General features: G+C 42.8%; 1 protein-coding gene across 1 annotated transcript in view; it reads right to left on the bottom strand.

Moving 5' to 3' along the window:
• LOC102513310 (contactin-associated protein-like 2) overlaps positions 1 to 18,071 on the bottom strand; it is a 1,230,151-nt gene that overhangs the window by 38,729 nt on the left and 1,173,351 nt on the right. Inside the window, exon 13 of the mRNA XM_032484371.1 lies at positions 16,650 to 16,769. Within this exon, the coding sequence (XP_032340262.1) occupies positions 16,650 to 16,769 (120 nt within the window). The remainder of the gene's footprint in view (positions 1 to 16,649; positions 16,770 to 18,071) is intronic.

Raw genomic sequence — 18,071 nt, 5'->3', positions numbered from 1 at the left:
CATCTTCCTCTAGCCTTTGTGTATGAAATGAGACAACTAGAGAGACAGGGGAAAAATTTGTTATAAAGTAGATGTTGAAGCAAAAATAAGAGTAATTAGTAACAGACAAAGGGCTTGCCAGCTCTCAAAGAAACAAAAACTTCACACGGGAAGGCCTTTAAAAATCATCTGGGCTCTTATTTTCTGTGTACACAGGCAGCATGGGGCTACGGGCAGCAATGACTTGGAGTCTGAAAATGCTCTGCTTGAAAATATCTTATTCATATTTTGATTCCTGTCGTTACTCTCTTTGAAATGGAAATACCGCTGGGAGGGGTAACGTCACATCAGATCTCTTTTCTCCTGTCCAGGGGAGAACACTGGGGGAAAGCTGAGAATATAAGGACACGAGAAAGAAGAAAGGAGCAGAACAAAGTGTAAAGGAAAGTGGCGTCCACGTTGGCCTGGAATTGCAGCTAATAATCAGCAGGTGCGATTCAGGAGAATGATGACTAAACCTAGGAACACCACTGATGATGACTGTTACTAGGACAGAGCTCGATGCTGTGCTTTACGACAATTAACCAACACACTAACGATGTTCAAGTAACCATCTTTGCACATGTGTCCCAAATTGACTAACTTATGCTGACATATTTCCTTCTACAAATACTTGGTAGGCAACCTGCATAGTTATGCAATTCATATATTTTGTGGCCTGTAATTTACTTTTAAAATACATCCACAAGGAGAGTTTGATATAATGACACGTGTAGCAGTTAGTTTACACCCAAGAGTTGGCATCGCTGTGGTCTGAGCCAGAACACACACTCTGCAGGTGGCCGGCTAGCATTTCATGAAAAGACAAGATCTCAGAGGTGGATACAGTGGGTATACATCGCATTTTTCACTGCTCAAGACCTCGTGTTTTGTTAATTAGCATAAATTAATTTAACTTTTAGTTACAACTTGGCAGATGGCTTTTTATCGATGAGATTACTGATGTTCTCCTAAGTTGATTGGCTAAAATAATTTAGAGACTCCCCTCACTCCTGCATCAAAAGGATAAAGGAATCTAGGAATGCTTTCCCTTTTACTTTTCATAATGGTTTCTTGAATAGTTCTTTCTCATCCATTGAATTAGAGGCTTCTGGTTGCCTGATCACAATGATAAAGTAAACTCAACCCTGCTTCCAGAATGTTTTCATGTTTGCTGTAAGAGAAGCATTCACACAAGGAGCAGCTGCAAAAACTAAAGGGATAGAGAGCTTGGATGTTCAAATTTACAGAGAGGTTGTACAGGCAACTTCTGAGCCTGTTGCTAATAAACATTTGTCTTCTAACTGAAGGTGAGGCAGACTTTTGTCTCTTGTTTTCTTACCTGGTACTGAGACTGATGGAGATGTTACTCAGACTTACTCATCTGTCTCTAACTAATGGTGGCTACTTACATCTGCCAAACAGCCAAAGCAGCATAGGTCTGCTCAGAACAGTGCATTTACCATTAGTGCCAACTATCCACCAGACACTGCTGGTTTCAGGAGGGCACGAGATAGACATCCCAGCTGACCGCTTAGATGCCAGTTAGTCAGAGCCCAGGAACAGGGGAGGAAAATTTTTAAATAATAATAATAATAATAATAATAATAATAATAATAATAATAATAATAGATACTATTTTAGTTATAAGAACCAAGGGTTTCTTAGAATGCTCCAATTTATTAAAAAGGAAGAGTGCTAAATTTATGCCACTGAAAGATATGGAAGACTCTCATTCAAACCTCTATTTTTTATGTGAACAGCTTTTTGTAAATTGCAGCATGAATGCACCCATAAATGATACAATGTCTAAACACTCATTAGCTGCTCGCAAAATTTTAAAACCTGTTTGTGTCTCGGTTCACATGTCTTCAAAATTGGGATACAAATACCTCTCAGGGTTACTGTGAGGAACAGACGAGACGACGCTACTGTAGATGAAGCATCTATCCTATTAACTCTTAACAGAGAGTCAACAATAAACACTAAGAATGGTGACATCCTTAAAATTAAAAGGGAGATACTGACATTAAAAATTTGAACATTTTATTGAATTTTAAAAATGTGTGTTTTGAAAAATTATTCAATTCTGTGGTATTAAGTTAAAAGGGATTAAAAATGAATAAGGAATTTCCTGGGTAGGATGATGAATAAACACTGGCACCTAATGTTTTTGCCTTCTAAAAATTCTACCAAAGCTAGAATATATTTATGTCATACACACACAATCATATATGTATACATATGATGAATATATGTATGCCATATTTAAATCAGGACACTATTGAGAGTAAAAGGGAGAGCTATTTATAACTACATCAGGGCAAAAGGAAATGGGACTAGACTGGACATACCAGGACCTGCAGTGAAGTTCAGGTGAACAAGACCCTCTCACTCTCAATAATAAACACATAGCTAATAAGTGTTAAGAGTCTGAGGGAAGCCAAGGAAATTAGAGACCAAAAAAAGAGAACAATGAGTAGAATAAAGGAGCTTAGAGAAAACCGAGGGGAAAGGAAAGATAATGTTATCATCCTTGAGACGCAAGAAGAGATTTTGCACACATGAGAAACAATAGTATGCTATGAAAAGGAACTTTTGAAGAACAAAAAAAGAGCTCTTTGACTTAAAACCGTGATGCAAAGTCATTCTAGAAAGAGGAAACAGAGAAATCAGAAGAGACAAAAATCACAACTAGAATCATAGAAAGAAATTTAAGGAGCTGCCAGTGGGACAGTGAGCACCCAGCAAACAGATGGAAACAGACCTTCTCTAAGATATGCTGTTGTAAAATTTCAGAACATTTGGGACAAAAAGAGTGTCCTAATTTCTAGGGAGCAGGGAAGGCTGTGTTAAAGGATCAAGAAGCATCAGAGAACACGCTACACCCACAGGAGGGAGTGGATTAAGGTGAGGAAGAATGGGAAGCAGGGAGCCTGAGTTCCGACGTGGGGGTGATGAGAGAGTTCCTGGAGGAATAAACGCCGGTGTGCTAAGGGAGATTTGTGATGACGGTGTGGCCCGCACACAGAGAACAAACAGTCTGGACTGGAGCAACACAAAACATCAGCAATACGTGCACTATATTTTTTTGAAAACGACAACAGAGTATGTCGGATTCTACTCTGTGCTCAGCTTGGTGGGACAGGGTGCTAATAGGCTTCCTGCTCTCACCTCCAGATCAGCCAGGGCCTCAGTCCACCTCCCAAAAGCATGCTTCCTTGTCTTCGCCCTGAAACCTGGAGGTATACACCAAGTGAGCTGAGAAGCAGAAGGGGCAAATATGGCTCCAGTGAAGAGAGAATATATGTATAGAAATCAAAAACGGAAGAATAATAGTAATGATGATAATGATGAGACGCTAGCACGTTCTTGCATAGTCTCACTTTTTAAAGCTGATTTTGTTTAAAAAAATATGCGTAAAAACAGGATATGAGAACAACAGTTCTGAGAAGGGAGGTTAGCCCTAAAGACGTCCGCTGTACGTTAACTACAACAAGGAGATTCCGACAACTTCATCCAGAGGATGCCTTCTTCTAAAGCCTTTTTCCCACTCGTCATAAATGAGGCAAACGCAGCCGTTATGACGTGGGGCACTGGTGAGCTGCAGGGCTTCTACTTTAAGTACAAGTCCCAGAAATACGACTCCAGCGTTTGCCAGCTTGGGCAACACGCAGTATCGGCGCAGCTTCCTGTTTAACTTTCTTGGTTGCACCAATTAGACCAAGACACAAAGGGGATTAGCTGCTCTACGAGATTCTCCCACTGAAATTGCGAGGGATCTTCTGAAATGGAAATTGATTTACTCTGAAGGAACGAAAGGTGACCCAGCAAACTGAAAAGCCTAGGGTTTGGAAAGACAGAAACACGGGCATTTCGGCTTCAAGGTTAGCCAGAAGGGAGCATTCCTGGTGAATTGGTGTGCGGTTACTCTTGAGCTTGGAGCTGATTTAACTGGATTTCCCAAGGAATTTTTTTCCCTCCACCTGCTTGATGCACAAGCTGATTTTTGTGGACTAGACAAGAGTTTCAGACCCCAGATGACAGAGAAAACCAAACAATAGTCCCTGGTCACAGACAACATGAAGCCATTCTCAGCTTTTGAGCAGGGAAATCACAAAACAAAGGCAGTGCTTGTAAAGCACCAAAAGGGCAGGGGCTTTAAAATAGTGTTTGGGAAGGCGTGTAGAAATGTCAGGAGGGGTGTGCATTTGCACCTGGGGAACCAGCTTAGAGGCTGCAGGGGTGCCGTTCCAGGTCTAAGGCCACTGCATCCTGACTTTCCATGCTGACCTGCACTCCCTTCCTGGGTCCCGTCCACGGCGTGGGTCTCTGACCTGCACTCCTGTCCTGGGTCCCATCCACAGCGTGGGTCTCACCAGACCTCTTATAGCTTCCCTCTCCCTTTCTCAATTTAAATTTTGGAAACCATTTGAGAACTTTTGTAGTATTAACCTATCACTGTGACCGACACACGATGAAGAAATTTAAAAGAAAGCCTGGCAGGTGGGAGGCATCTGTGGAATAAGACTGTGAATGTGCGAGAGAGTCTCGGGCGGGCGGGTCATCAGTGACGGAGAACAGCTCTCTTTTCGGGCTGTGTTTGATCAGTGAGTTGGTTCCTCGATTTTCAATTGAGGCTGTACGAACAGAATTGAATTCAAAGATTTACACTGATTGTAAGGAACTGGAATAGCTGAGCGCGTGAAGCCGGAGTCCCTGAGTGATCACAAAGGTTTGTAACAAAGAGAGTTTGTGAAAAGTTGACAAAGAGGAGACGATGGGACTGAAAGAAGGCCGAGAGAGGGGAGCTTTTCTGTGTGCCGGTTAACGACAGAGGAGGCAGCGAGGTTAGCAGACAGGAGGAGGAGGGCGCATGCCTTTGATGAGAAAAAATAAAATCGAGTGGAGGAATAAAATGGAAGCCAGTGTTTTGAGGCTTACATTTTAGAACACGGACACATCAGAGAGAGTGCATGGCACGCAGGAACACGAAGGGGTTAGAAGCCTGGCGAAGCCCGGCCTGTGGGTGCTAATAAGCTCTCAGCGACGCGAGGAGAGCTGTGTCCTCATTTCTAGCTGTTTTCCTTGCAAAATTGGGAATGAAGCACTATATTCAGACTAAATATTAATCGATGATACCAAATACAATCCCGTTCAGTCTGGTTACCTTCTCAGACCAGATTTTGTTAGATTCAGTTTAAGATTTTACACTGAAAAAGTAACTAGATACTGGGAATAGAATTTAAATTATCCTAAGAGTCGGGCTGAAACCCTAAGGGATAATTAACCTAGGTACAAAAGAAATATCCGAGTTATCCTATAAAAGCTCTCAGAATTTGTATTAGAGAAAATACTTGTAGTTGAATTAAGAGCTAAAATTGACAATTGTTGCCTAATGGTTTACAAAGTGATTTACAAACACATTTACAAAATGTGTTCTCTGATTAAAAACCCCACGGCATCAGTTGGACAATTAAGAAGTAAATAGTTAATGGCAAAAATGCTGTCCAAACCACAGATAATGAATTAAGAGTTGTGTAAGGAAGTTTTGATGATAATGAAAAGATATGAATAAGAGATGCTCATTTCAGAAATCATATTACAAATCAGACTACTGAATCCAAAATGAGGCTACTGTTTGTATGCGCACACGTGACCATGTGGATACAATACACACACCGGCCCTCCCAGACATCCACGCGTGCATGTGCACACATGTGCACGCACACACTAACTATGAACCCTGGCTCTGAATCACACAAGCCCGCTTAAGAAGTCAATCTCCATAACCTACTAGGTGCATGACTTGGGACTTAACTTCTGTGAACTTTAGTTCCCTCATCCAAAATATGGGAATAAGAGCAACATTACCTACCTCATGGGGTTGCTGTGAATCATTGGATGAGTTAATGTGTGTGATCTACTTAGAATAGTGCCTGGCGTTTAGTTTTAGTTTGCTCTTGATGCTATATATATAGAGAGAGAGACAGAGAGAGAGAGAGAGAGACAGAGAGAGACAGAGAGAGACAGAGAGAGACAGAGAGAGAGAGAGAGACAGAGAGAGACAGAGAGACAGAGAGAGACAGAGAGAGAGAGAGAGAGACAGAGAGAGAGAGAGAGAGAGAGATAGAACGTACATAGCTACAAGTATAAAATATAAAATGTTTATCACGCATTTCCTAATATTTCAGTAATTTTTACCTCTAGCAGGTAAGCAATTTTATTTTTGCTTACCTATATTTTCAAAATTTCCTATATTGAACAATACGTTAAAAACTACATAAGGCAAATAATAAATAATAAAGCTTCATTTCTTATAAACTAAACGTGGCAGTATTACTCAAAAGGAAAGTCTATCTGCAGCTGGAATGATGACTAATACACAGGGGCACACAGGGAGGTGTGGAAAGAAGAGTACAAAGGTGGCCCCGAGGACTCCCGCCACCTGGAGTGCACCCCCTGGTCCCGCTCCTTGAATGCGGGTAGGACCAGTGAACACGATGGGATATCAGTCCTGCGATGAGGTTACTCAAAGGTGAAGAGATTTTTGCAGGTGTCAGTAAGGTCTTCAGTTGACTTGAGTTAATCAGACAGGCAATTATCCTGGGTAGGCATGACCTAATCAGGTGAGCTCTTGAAAGAGTCTAGAGGTCAGAGAGATCCTCCTCCTGCCAGGCTGTGAGAAGGACACATGCTTGGGACCTGGGAGCAGCCCCTAGGAGCTGAGAGCAAGCCACAGCCAACAGCCAGCAAGAAAACGGAACCCTACCTTTTAAAACGTCAAGGAATTGAATTCTGTCCACAACGTGAATGAAACATGGAAGAAGGCTCCTCAGATGAGATCACAGCCCTGCTGACCCCTCATTTCAGCCTGTAAGACCCTGAGCCATCCACTCAGCTAACCCGTGTCAGAGTCCTGACCCACAGAAACTGAGGTAATAAATTCATGTTATTGAAAACTGCTAAGAAAACATGACAGAGAGGGAACTGCTTTGCTGGGGGTGGGGAGTGATGGCAACAGGAGTTGGGGGGCAGGTGCAGGGTTCTTTCCACTACATCCTAAGCAGCCCACCCAAGCAGCCCATCACCCCCCACCCCACCCACACTGCGTTATGGAAACTTCTGAGAAGCATAATGATAAATAAAATATTACTGAGTGCAAGTGCTTAGGAACTTGAGTAACGAGCTCTCTATAAATACTAGATTAAAAAGACATGAACAGCTTTTACCATTACGGAAGATAATAGAATTTGATCAGCTAAATCCCAGGGCTTTATAAAGCACAAATTATGTAAACAAGCTTAATGGCTTTTTGATAAAACTATGAAACTGGTGCTAGGAAGAATGCAGGAGATGTTTCTCATTTGGACTTTAAACTTCACACAGTACAGCATAGATGCTTACTTAAATTTAAGAAAAAAAAGTAAATATGAATGCAAAGATAGTTATAAAGATGAATTCGAGGATAGAATATTAAAAAAACACAGTTCTTGATTTAGGGATAAGCAGTAAGTTTCCAAGGATAATGGCTGGATCTAGCTTTGTTGACTACTGTTATTATTAATCACTGGGCAGAGAGGACCAAATTAAGCTTTACATTTAAAAATTCAAGGTTTCTAGAAGATATTGGTAAATATCTTAAGGAAATAGAAATAAGCTGAAATGTTAGAAAAATACACAAGTTGAAGAGGTAAATATTAGAAATATATGATAGTATATGTTCATTAAAAAGTCTATTTAAAAACCAAACTTTCAGAGAGATGGTAAAAATGGAGAAGGAAGGTGAAGATAAGAGTGACCACATTTTATAATGTGCCCTATGATCTAAAACAGGAAACCAGGGTCTGACTTGCATAGAATGATGAGTTCTTCTAGTGATTCAGTGAATATATTTTCTCAATGTCAACTGTACAGCACTTGAAATGCTATCATTTAGGGCATCCCTTAATTTCCAAGTGATGCAGCTCTGAACTGCAGATACTCAAAAGGAGAACTGCATAGCAAAAGAACTGCCTTATGATAAAAAATGAAGAGTGCCAATTTATGTCAAGCTTGGCCAAGAAATGAGTAAATTCAAGCTTGTTTGAGGCAAGAGGATTTCATCTCTAAATTACTTGACTGCAAGGAGTGATCTTTTTCTTTCATGATCCATGGTGATCAATAGAATTTATTTTTTTTTTTAAGAATAGAAGGCAGTGTTGAGATCAACTCATTCCATTTCCTACTCTTTATTTACGAAGAAACTGAGACAAAAGAGATTAATTGTGCTCAAAGTCCTCAAGGAATTTGTATAGTATTTGCCTACAGCACAGCTCTATGGGGCACTAAAGGCTCTGAATTACAGGCACTGAAGGTGACAGAGTCCCACCCTTCCCTCATCTACCCCTGCACTTTCTTTTGTGTCCCCACTCATGGGGTTACCCAAGGCAGAAACCTGGGAGTCCTTTTCAATTCCAGTCTCACCAGCCACAGTCTGGTCAACTCAGATTTCTAAATATCTATCAGTCCCGCCCTTTCCTTGGTGGCCACCACCTTAAATCTCAATTCTAATTCCTGAGTTATGACTGGGCTTTCTAACTTGTCTCCCTGGCTCATGTCTGGGTCTCCTTTGGAGAATCCAATTCTCAGTTTCCAAAGCCACACTTTAAAAATACAGTGCCATCAAGTGCCTGCGTTTCCCTCAGGACCAAGTTTCAACTGCTCTGCATCCCATACAAAGCATTTTATAAGTTGCTTTATTTTTGTTACCGAACCAAACTTGAGTCCCCTTACCCCACGTGTAGCAAAGCCAGTTTACTGACATTGGGTTGTGGCGAAGCAAATATAGCGTTTAGTGCAAGGTACCAAGAAAGGAGTATGGGCAGCACATGGTCAAAAGACCCAAACTCTCCGACGGCTTTCAGGGAAGGGTTTTTAAAGGCCACTTTAGAGGTCTGGGCTGCAGGGTCCCTGGTCAGCTCGTTCACAAGTCTCTGAGTGGTTGATGGTGAGGTAACAGGGTGAGGTTTCTGGAATCTCAATCATCAACCTTCTGGTTCCAACCGGTCTGGGGTCTCCATGCATGGAGGTCAGCATATAGTTAACTCCTTCCGCGTGGTGGGGGTTTCAGCACCTGCAGAACTACTCAAGGATATGGCTCAGGGTATTATCTATAACCCTTGAGGAGGAGCTAAAAGTCCTTGACTTTGTTTTATGAATAAACTATTATTATTCTGTCTTGCTTAACTGTTCTCTTTGTTTCTGCATTTTTTCACTTTTTTGATTAAACTTGCTCTTTGGAACTTGAGGAAGGCCTAGAAGGCTAAAGTGTGTGTGTGTTTTTTAACACACGCAGAGGTGGAGGGGATCTGTCCCCGGGAAGGCCCCCCTGCAGGGCTCTGCTCATTCATTACACACATTTGCATTGATTCAAAGTCACTCTCCATCCTCCAAATCTTTTTATCCTTCTTTAGGATTCAAGCAGTCACTTCAACATCCACACGGGTGACTCATTTGTCCCCCAAATACTCTTAGACACTTTCCTCCACTTGCAATTACTTTCTCCTACACACAGAATATTTCATCACCAGAAACCTCATCTGTTGTCTGTTGAGTTCCTACGATCTCACTCCTGAGATGCCTTTTCCCAGTTTACATCATCCCCTAAGTGATATTATCATTTTTCATATATTCATATGCTAACAATTAACACATTTATATCTCTAACCCAAACATCCTTTGGGGGTTTATCCAACGGCAAAACTTCCATCTTAATTGAGATGGTATATAGTACTTCATATTTAAATAGGTCAAAATTGAATTCTTGAAATTCCTCCAAAGCTGTTCTTCCTATAATTTTCCACATCTCTCAAATGGCACTATAATTCACCCAGTTATTTAATCTACATATTTGGGAGTTATTCCTGATAACTATATTTAACCTTCTTTATCCCATCCATCACCAATCCTGTCAATAATACCACCAAAATACACCTCCTTTTCATCACTTAAACCATCACTTCCCTAGTCCAAGGAAGCGTCACCTTCAGAACTGGTCCCAGTGCTTTCACTCTGTCACAATACTCCAAGTGGTCGTTTTAATCAAGACCCACTCATTCTCCTGCTTAAAACCTTCCCATGGGTTCCCAGCTGCTACACTGAAAAATGATTGAAAATAAAATAAAGTCCAAACATTTTCCCCGCACTACCGTCCTTACTGCCTGGTCTGCTCTGGCCTCTGCCCATCTCTCCACTTCAGTTTGGGTCCCTTCTTTAGGCTCCATATACTTCAGTCACTTGGGGTTTCAGTTTCTTGGGAGGACATGGTCTCTTTCATGCCTTGGGGTGTAAATTTACAGGCTCATTTCCCTTCCTCCCCTTTTTAAGTGCCTTGTCCCCTTTCATACGCTAGGTTTGGGCTAAAATGTTGCTTCCTAGGGAGGTCTTTTAAAAAATCGTCTATCCAAAATAAGTCACTCCTCACAATTCCATTATTTTTCTCTATAGAAAAATTATTTATTTCAGTTTACCTTTTTAGTGCCGGTTTTTACTACTAATTATGAACACCATGAAGGCATTCACTGTATCCATTCATTCCCACCAGGCAGTTCCTGGCACATAGTAAATTAAAGAAAAGAAAGTGAAAAAAGAATCCTAGAGGTTTGCTTAAACACTCTATTCTTTGTGTAAAAATAAAGACTATGAAGAAATTAACATTTTTGGGGGTTTTGTGTGTATTGCTTTTTAAATTAATTTTTTCTTTGAGATAATGTAGATTGTATATGCAGTTTAAGAAATAATACAGAGAGAACCCATGTGCCCTTTACTTCATTTCCACCAATGGCTCCACCTTGGAAAACTATAGTACTGTATCATAACCAGGATGTTGGCGTGGGTACAGTTAAGACACTGAGTATTTCCATCACCAAAGGAATTCCTCGTATTTCCCTTTAAATAGCCATACTCACTTCACTCCCACCCCACCCTTCCTTAACCCCTGGTGACCATTAATCTGTCCACCATTTTCACCAAATTTGGCATTTCCAGAATGTTACATAAATGAAATCATACGGAATCTAATCTTTTGAAATTGGAATTTTTTTTCCCCACTCAGCTTCACTCTCTGGGGATTTATCCACACTTTTGCATTGTATCCATGAGTTTGTTCCTTTTACTGCTAAGCAGTATTCCATGGCATCAATGTACCCAGTTTGTTTAACCATTCACCTGTGGAAGGACAATGGGTTTCCAGTTTGGGGCTCTTATCAGCAAGGCTGCTCGGATCATTTGCATGCTGGTTTCTGGGTGAACATAAGTCTTAATTTCTCTGGGATTAATGCCCAGGAGTAAAACTGCAATGTCATATGGTAGTTGCATGTTTAGCTTTTAAAGGAATTACCAGTGTTTCACAGAGTGGCTATCCCTTCCATTCTGTTGTCGATCCCATCCACTGAGATTTTTATTTTGGTATATTTTTCCACTATAAAATCTCCAATTGCTTAATATGTTTTTCTTTGCTGAGGATTTTTGTATTTTTATTTGTTTCACGCATATTCAAAATTGCTCCTTGTAGCATTTTTGTTACGGATCCTTCAAAATAATTGTCAGGTAACTCTAACATCTCTGCTGTCTCAGTGCTGGCTTCTATTCATTATTTTCTTTCTTTTTACCTGAAAGCTTCCTATTTCTTGCTATGATGAGTGATTTTTGCTTGAAACCTAGACATTTTCATATTATGTAATGACACTCTGGAAATTACAAAAACCTGTTTTAATTGGCTTTTTCTTGAGCAGAGGAAAGGATGGTGCTGTCTCATTACCACTAGGTACAGGCAGAAGTCTAGGCTCCCCACGTGGCTTTCCTTGACATCCAAGGGGAGAGACTGGGCTGGGCTAGGGTGGGAGCACTGGGCACCCATGAAGTCTACACTGACAGTGCCATGGGAGCAGCCTCAACACCACTGGGCAGTGGTGACAGTCCTGACTTGCCTTGGCTTCATCTGACATCGCCCTAGTGTTGGGGGGGCACCTTCTTATTGCCAGGTGGGGGTGGATGTCCAGGCTCCCAATGTGGTCTGCACCGTTACTGTCCGGGGAGGGGGGTCACTGGATGGTGGGATTGAAAGTGTTGGCTCTCTGCCTGGGATTCACTGACACCTCCACAGAGGCACTGCTGAAGCATGTCATTACAGCTTCTCAAGTCTAGAAGTCTGGACTCCCCACTTGCCTTCACTGGCATGGCAAACAGGGCATTCATTTTTCCTGTGGTATTTGGCTGGGGTAGAGTGTTTATTGTCTACAGTTTCTCTGTCTTATCAGGCTGCCCTTTTCCTGGTCTTTGGCTAAAGAGAGCAGGGTTTGTTGGGGCTTTGTTTGTCTGCACACATTGGCATTTCCAGATTGCCAACTTCTCCAGATCTGAGTCGAGGATATATGAGGCAAGAAAAAATAAACTAGGGAACTCAACAGTGTTTTTCCCTGGACCCTAAGGTCGCTAGCTGATCTGCCTTCTTTTTTCTGCCTTTTAGAATGTTATGTTTGTTTTACTTACAGTATCTAGAGTTCTTAGTTATACTTAGTTGAAGAAATAGGGGGAAATATGTCTACTCCATTTTCTTAGAATACGAAGTCTCCAAGTTGACACATTTACTGGTGGCACCCCTTATAATGCGAAAAGAGTAGACAATGACATGTGAATTCACTTACTAGGGCTACTGTGACAAAAGACCACAAACTAGCAGGCTTAAAGCAACAGGGAGTATCTCCATCATTGTTCTGGAGGCTGAAAGCCCAAAATCAGGACCGATTCCTTCTGAGGGCTCTGAGGGACAGTCTGTTCCATGCTTGCCTCTGAGCTTCCAGAGTATGGCTGGCAATCCTGGGTTCCTTGGTTTTTGGCAGCATAACTCCAATTTCTGCCTCTCTCTTCACATGGCAGTCTCCGCTATGTGAGTGTCTGTGTCCAAATTTCCCTCTTCTTCAAGGATGGCAGCCACATTAGACTAAGGACTTTACTTCAGTGTGATCTCATCTCACATTATCTAGTGACGTCTGCAATGATCCCATTTCCAAATAAAGTCACATTCTTGAGTTCCTGGGTGGCAGGATTTCAACATTTTTTTTTACTGGGGACACAATTCAACCCATAACACCAGAAATGACAGAATCAAGATTTTAAACTACTACGTCAAATGACAGAGTGTTTAGTTTTGACTTATCTATAGATAGTAAAATGTAAGCTACCTTGAGAAGTTTACAACTGAATTGGGGGAGATAAGGGATGCTCTGGGTTGAATATGACCCCCCAAAATTCATGTTTACCTGGAACCTCAGAATGTGATCTTGTTTGAAAACAGGGCCTTCACAGGTGTAATTAGTTAAGGTGAGGTCATACTGGATGAGAATGGGCTCTGAATCCAATGACTGGTGTCCTTTTAAGAAGTCCATGTGAAGACAGAGGAGACACACAAGGAGCCACGATATACAATGAAGGAGTCAGAGACTGGATCAGTGCATCAACAGTCCAGGGAACATCAGATTGTCAGCAACCACCACTCTCCCCCAGAGCCTAGAGGGGGAGACTAGCCCTGACAGCACCTTGATTTCAGACGTCCAGCCTCCAGAACGGTGAGAGAATACATTTCTCCTGTTCTAAGTCACCCTGTTTATGGTACTTAGGTATGCTAGCCCTGAGAAACCCATACAAGGCACTTATACAAATAACTGAAATGCAAGGGAGACACGCTAAGTGACACACAAGTGGGAAGGCCCCACAACTCCATGAGGGGATAAGAGGGAAGGGTTTGATGGATAATAGAGTTTAAAATGGTTGGTTGGTGGTGAAGGTATAGTGAAGATGAGGAAGAGCTCATGGAGGAGTTTAGGATCCAAGAAAACTCTTGAGAGAGAGTATTTGATAGAGAGGTTCAGGGTACTGTACACAGGGAGGATGGCACAAAATTTAGTGCAGAACAAAGCAAACTGAATTTGGAATGATGGGGACTCTACTCTGGAGCATGGGGTGGCTAGAAGGAAGCAGGGTGGGAAAAGGGCAGTGCTAGTAAGTTTGTATTAAATGTGAAGGGAGCCGAATGCTAAGTTGAGGCCCTTTCCCATCCTTCAGTAGCTGGTGTAGAGCGGGGTGGTCCCATGACCACAGCGGTCCGTTCAGAGCATTTATCCAGCAGCCTGCTGACAGAGGCAGCAGGAAAATAAAGGAGTTGAAGGGACTGTGGGAGGAGGTCACAGAGAGGACGTGACTGCCAGTTACCCCTGGAGCTGACCCCTGGCTGTCAGAGACTCCTCACCCCTCCCCTGCCTTGGAATGTATGTCCCGCCTACTATTCCCATACAAGCAGCCAATTTAAGGGTGTGGCCTTGAGGGAGGAAGGTGTTGTTGAGAGCGCCTGGACTGAATACATGACTGAACTCTGCTAAGTCCTCTATGTAAACTTTTAAGACTCTGGGGGGTTGGGGGGTGGGTGCAGAGACCTCCTTACCCGTGGGCGCCCAGACAAGCCTTGTCAGTGAGTTCCCTAGCCTGTTGATACTGCCACCTACCATCTGGGGTGTCTGCCTCTTTCTCCAGCCTCTCCATGCCCTCTACCTAGGGGGCCAGTTTCAGAGCTCACCTGGGGAACGCCCAAGGTTGCAAACCAACGGGGACCAGTTGGGACATTGCTAAAGTTAACAGTTGGCTTTAATTGTTGTATATAAATTAGGAGAAGCCAAAATCAAAATCTTATAGACTGAAATCAAGTTCTCCTGGGTCACGCTTTAGTTCAAGAACGATTAAAACGCAGGTGAAGAAGACAGAGTCTGAGCGCACCTGCAAGCCCAGCAGTCAGGGGACGCTTAGGTGGAGCTCGCTGGGACGTGAGTTCTTCCTCCGCGGCACACTTGGGGTCCCGACGTGGGAGGACGTCCAGGGGGCAACAGCTCCCGCGTTACCGTTTCCTCGACACCCCCTCCACACCATACTCATGCCCTCAGCATCCTCCCTTCGCTCAGCGCTGGCTTCCTGCTACCACGGAGAGGACTCTGCCTGTCTGCAGCACTGCTTAGGGCTTAGTTCTAGCTGCACAATCCTGTTTCCTCTTCACACCTGCTGAATCAGTCTCCGGGGATGGAGGCAGACATTTGTATGGAAAGAACAGAACAGAAAAGGAGGGAAGGGAAGGAAGGGGAAGGGAAGGGAAAGGAAGGAAGGAAAAGGAAGGAAGGAAGAGGAAGGAAGGAAGGAAGGAAGGAAAGGAAGGAAGGAAAAGAAAGAAAGACAGGAAAGGAAGGCCAGGAGAGGAAGGAAGGAAGAAAAGGAAGGACTTCCTCCTTCCCTCTTCCCTTCCTTCCTTCCTCCTTCCTTCTTCCTTCCTTCCTCCCTTCCTCCTTGGAAGAAGGACCGAAGAAAGAAAGAACGCCACGAAAGAAGAAAGAAGAGGAAAAAAAACAGAAACAAAACTCCAGAAATGTTTTGAAGCATAGCTGGTCTGAAGAACCACTGGCCTCAAACATTTGAATTTGAATTTTGCCTGAAAGATGTAAGCAAGGAACTTAACTCTCTAATTCTTTGAAGAAATAATAGTACCTTACTCCTGAGAGTCTTTCCTAAAAGCTTACTATGTGTCAGGAAATACGCTAAGAACCATACTTAGATTATCTTACTTCATTCCTACAATAATGCTGTGAGGGAGTTACCACTGTTAATCCATTTTACAGAAAAAACATACCGAGGCTTATATAGTTCAATAAAGTTAACATGGTGCCCAAGATTATACATCTGGTGATGAATGGAGTCAGAATACAGATCGGGTCATCTGAGTGGAGAAGTTACTGTGGTACCCAACACATGGTAAATGGTCCATGCTGCACTCATCATCCGGGCATCATATAATCGTTATCCTCATCATCATATGCCTCAGGAGTTCACATCAAATGCTGATCCTCTCCTGGAACCAGGAAATCGTGCTTGCCACCAAGGCTTCCCCAGGGTTTTGGAGGGTAAGACATTACCACGTGTCTGATGGATAATCAGCTCCTATCTTAGGGATCTGTGCATCCTACGCACCACTGTGGGAATTTACAAGAACCCCAATCTTATTTCACGGCTCTGAAATTTAATATGGAAGTGAAGGAAAACTAGGCTCTCTTCCCTAGATAAATCTCATAAAAGCAGCAGCCAAGTTTTGCTAGTGCCAGAAAGGAATTTCGGTGCCCAGAACGGCTCCTTCTGTAACTGGTCTGGAGTGGCCCCCAGGTCTCCTCTCACACGGCAGTGTGGACAGTCGGGGGCAGGGGCTGCTAGCCCTCCTCAGTCTGGTTCTTGCAGAGGCTGCTTCATGGTCTGGATCTTTCTGGGGACTTCAGCCTTGCAATTTCCCGTTCTAGTTTTTCCGCTGCATACTGATTTTTTTTTTCAATGCTAATTATTAACTATTCAAATCAGAAGGCAGGTTTTTAAAAAAAAACCCAGTGTCAGAAGGTCTTACGGCTTTAGAAATTCATTTCACCGTTTAGCCTACCAGATCCAGCAATGTTTAGCTTATTGCCTGTTGTGGTAAGAACACGGTGCGGAAGAAACAAACTTCAGTGGTGCTGCTTACCCTCAGCATACAGAAAAGCAACCTTCAGGAAACATAAAGATGCCAGAGTTACCTGTCATGTTGCAGTAAACTTTCAGAGGCCCCAGAGGTCCGCTGCCATCGGGATCTATCCAGTAGTAATTGGACGTCTGGCCAAGGTGTTTGTACGCTTCACAGGAAGGCTCGTAGATGGCTGGAAGGAAAGAGCCTGCGTGAGCACGGCACCCAAAACAAAAGCGGCTCCCCAGGTAAGCGCCCAGTAACAGATCGGAGGCGGGCGGACCACCGAGCGGGAGGAGCACAGCCTCCTGACAGAGAGTGCCACTCTCTCCTCTACGTTTAAACTCATAATTTAATGCTTAGTCTACAAGCACTGCTTCTGGTCTAACAGACAGAGATAGTGGGTTCCCGCTGTGGCTTTATGGTCGGGGAAGTGCCTAAAACAATCAATACATCGTTAAATACATGTCATGTTTGTTCCACTGGGCCTCGTGATCATTGAAAAATATTTAATCCACACTTACCTACAGATATCATCTCCTTACTGCAAGGGACTTTATTCCGAAAATTTATTATGAATATTATCTGCACTACTGGGCTACTAAGAGATCAGAGAAAATCTCTCTCATTCTCTCAAACACACACACACACATAGAGACACTTTTTGCATAGACAGTATAAATTTTCCACAAATAGCATGTGGTTTCTGATTTTCCTTTATTTCAGGAGAAAAGGAAGAAATGTCTCTCCTTCACTTTATTTGTTACAGGTGCTTTAATTACATCGAATGTCGTTTTGTAGAAAGCTGACGTTTCTGTAATTAAACTGTAGGTCCTTGTCCATTGTTTCCCTTTTTGTTCCCATGCCCCTGACTCATTTTCTTTTCTCACAGAGACTGCACCTGTTTTCAGAAGTGCAAAATGCACATTTACATTATCTCCTTTGTAGCTGGAATTTGTAAAACACTATTGTGAAACTTTTTTTTAACAGCTTTACATTGACATTTATGATGAATTTGACAGATCTCTTTACAAAACTAAGGACTATTTCTGGTAAAAAATCTATCTGTCTGATAAGGGGAGGCTTTTGGTCAAGCGCACTTGAACTCAGACTCCTAGCACCTACTTGGCTAAGTTACTCAGAAGGAGGTCTGATTCCAGGACCTCCCTTTTCTGCTTTTCTCTACCACGTGCTCTGTGCCTCCCTTTGGTTCTCCATGCATTCCTCTGTCCAAGGGGGCTAGACCTTAAATTCTATGTCATTTCAACAAACAGAACACACTAGACTAAAACAATTCTAAAGTGCTTTGATTTACTTAAGCCTGCCTTCCTTCCCTCCTTGCTTCCTTCCTTCCTTCCGAGTTACCGAGCACACGTGATGTGTGAAGCAGCGGAGGAGGCAACACGAACAGCTGTGAACCACACAGATCAGGGACCTCTGGCACAGGGACTGCTCACTCAGGACTTGGGCACTGCTCAGGCATGAAGTGCTGCTG

This window comes from Camelus ferus, chromosome 7 (assembly GCF_009834535.1).
Source record: "Camelus ferus isolate YT-003-E chromosome 7, BCGSAC_Cfer_1.0, whole genome shotgun sequence".
Classification (NCBI taxonomy): Eukaryota; Metazoa; Chordata; class Mammalia; order Artiodactyla; family Camelidae; genus Camelus; species Camelus ferus.
Note: the sequence above shows the minus strand (reverse complement) of the source record. Positions and strands in the feature narration are given on the sequence as shown.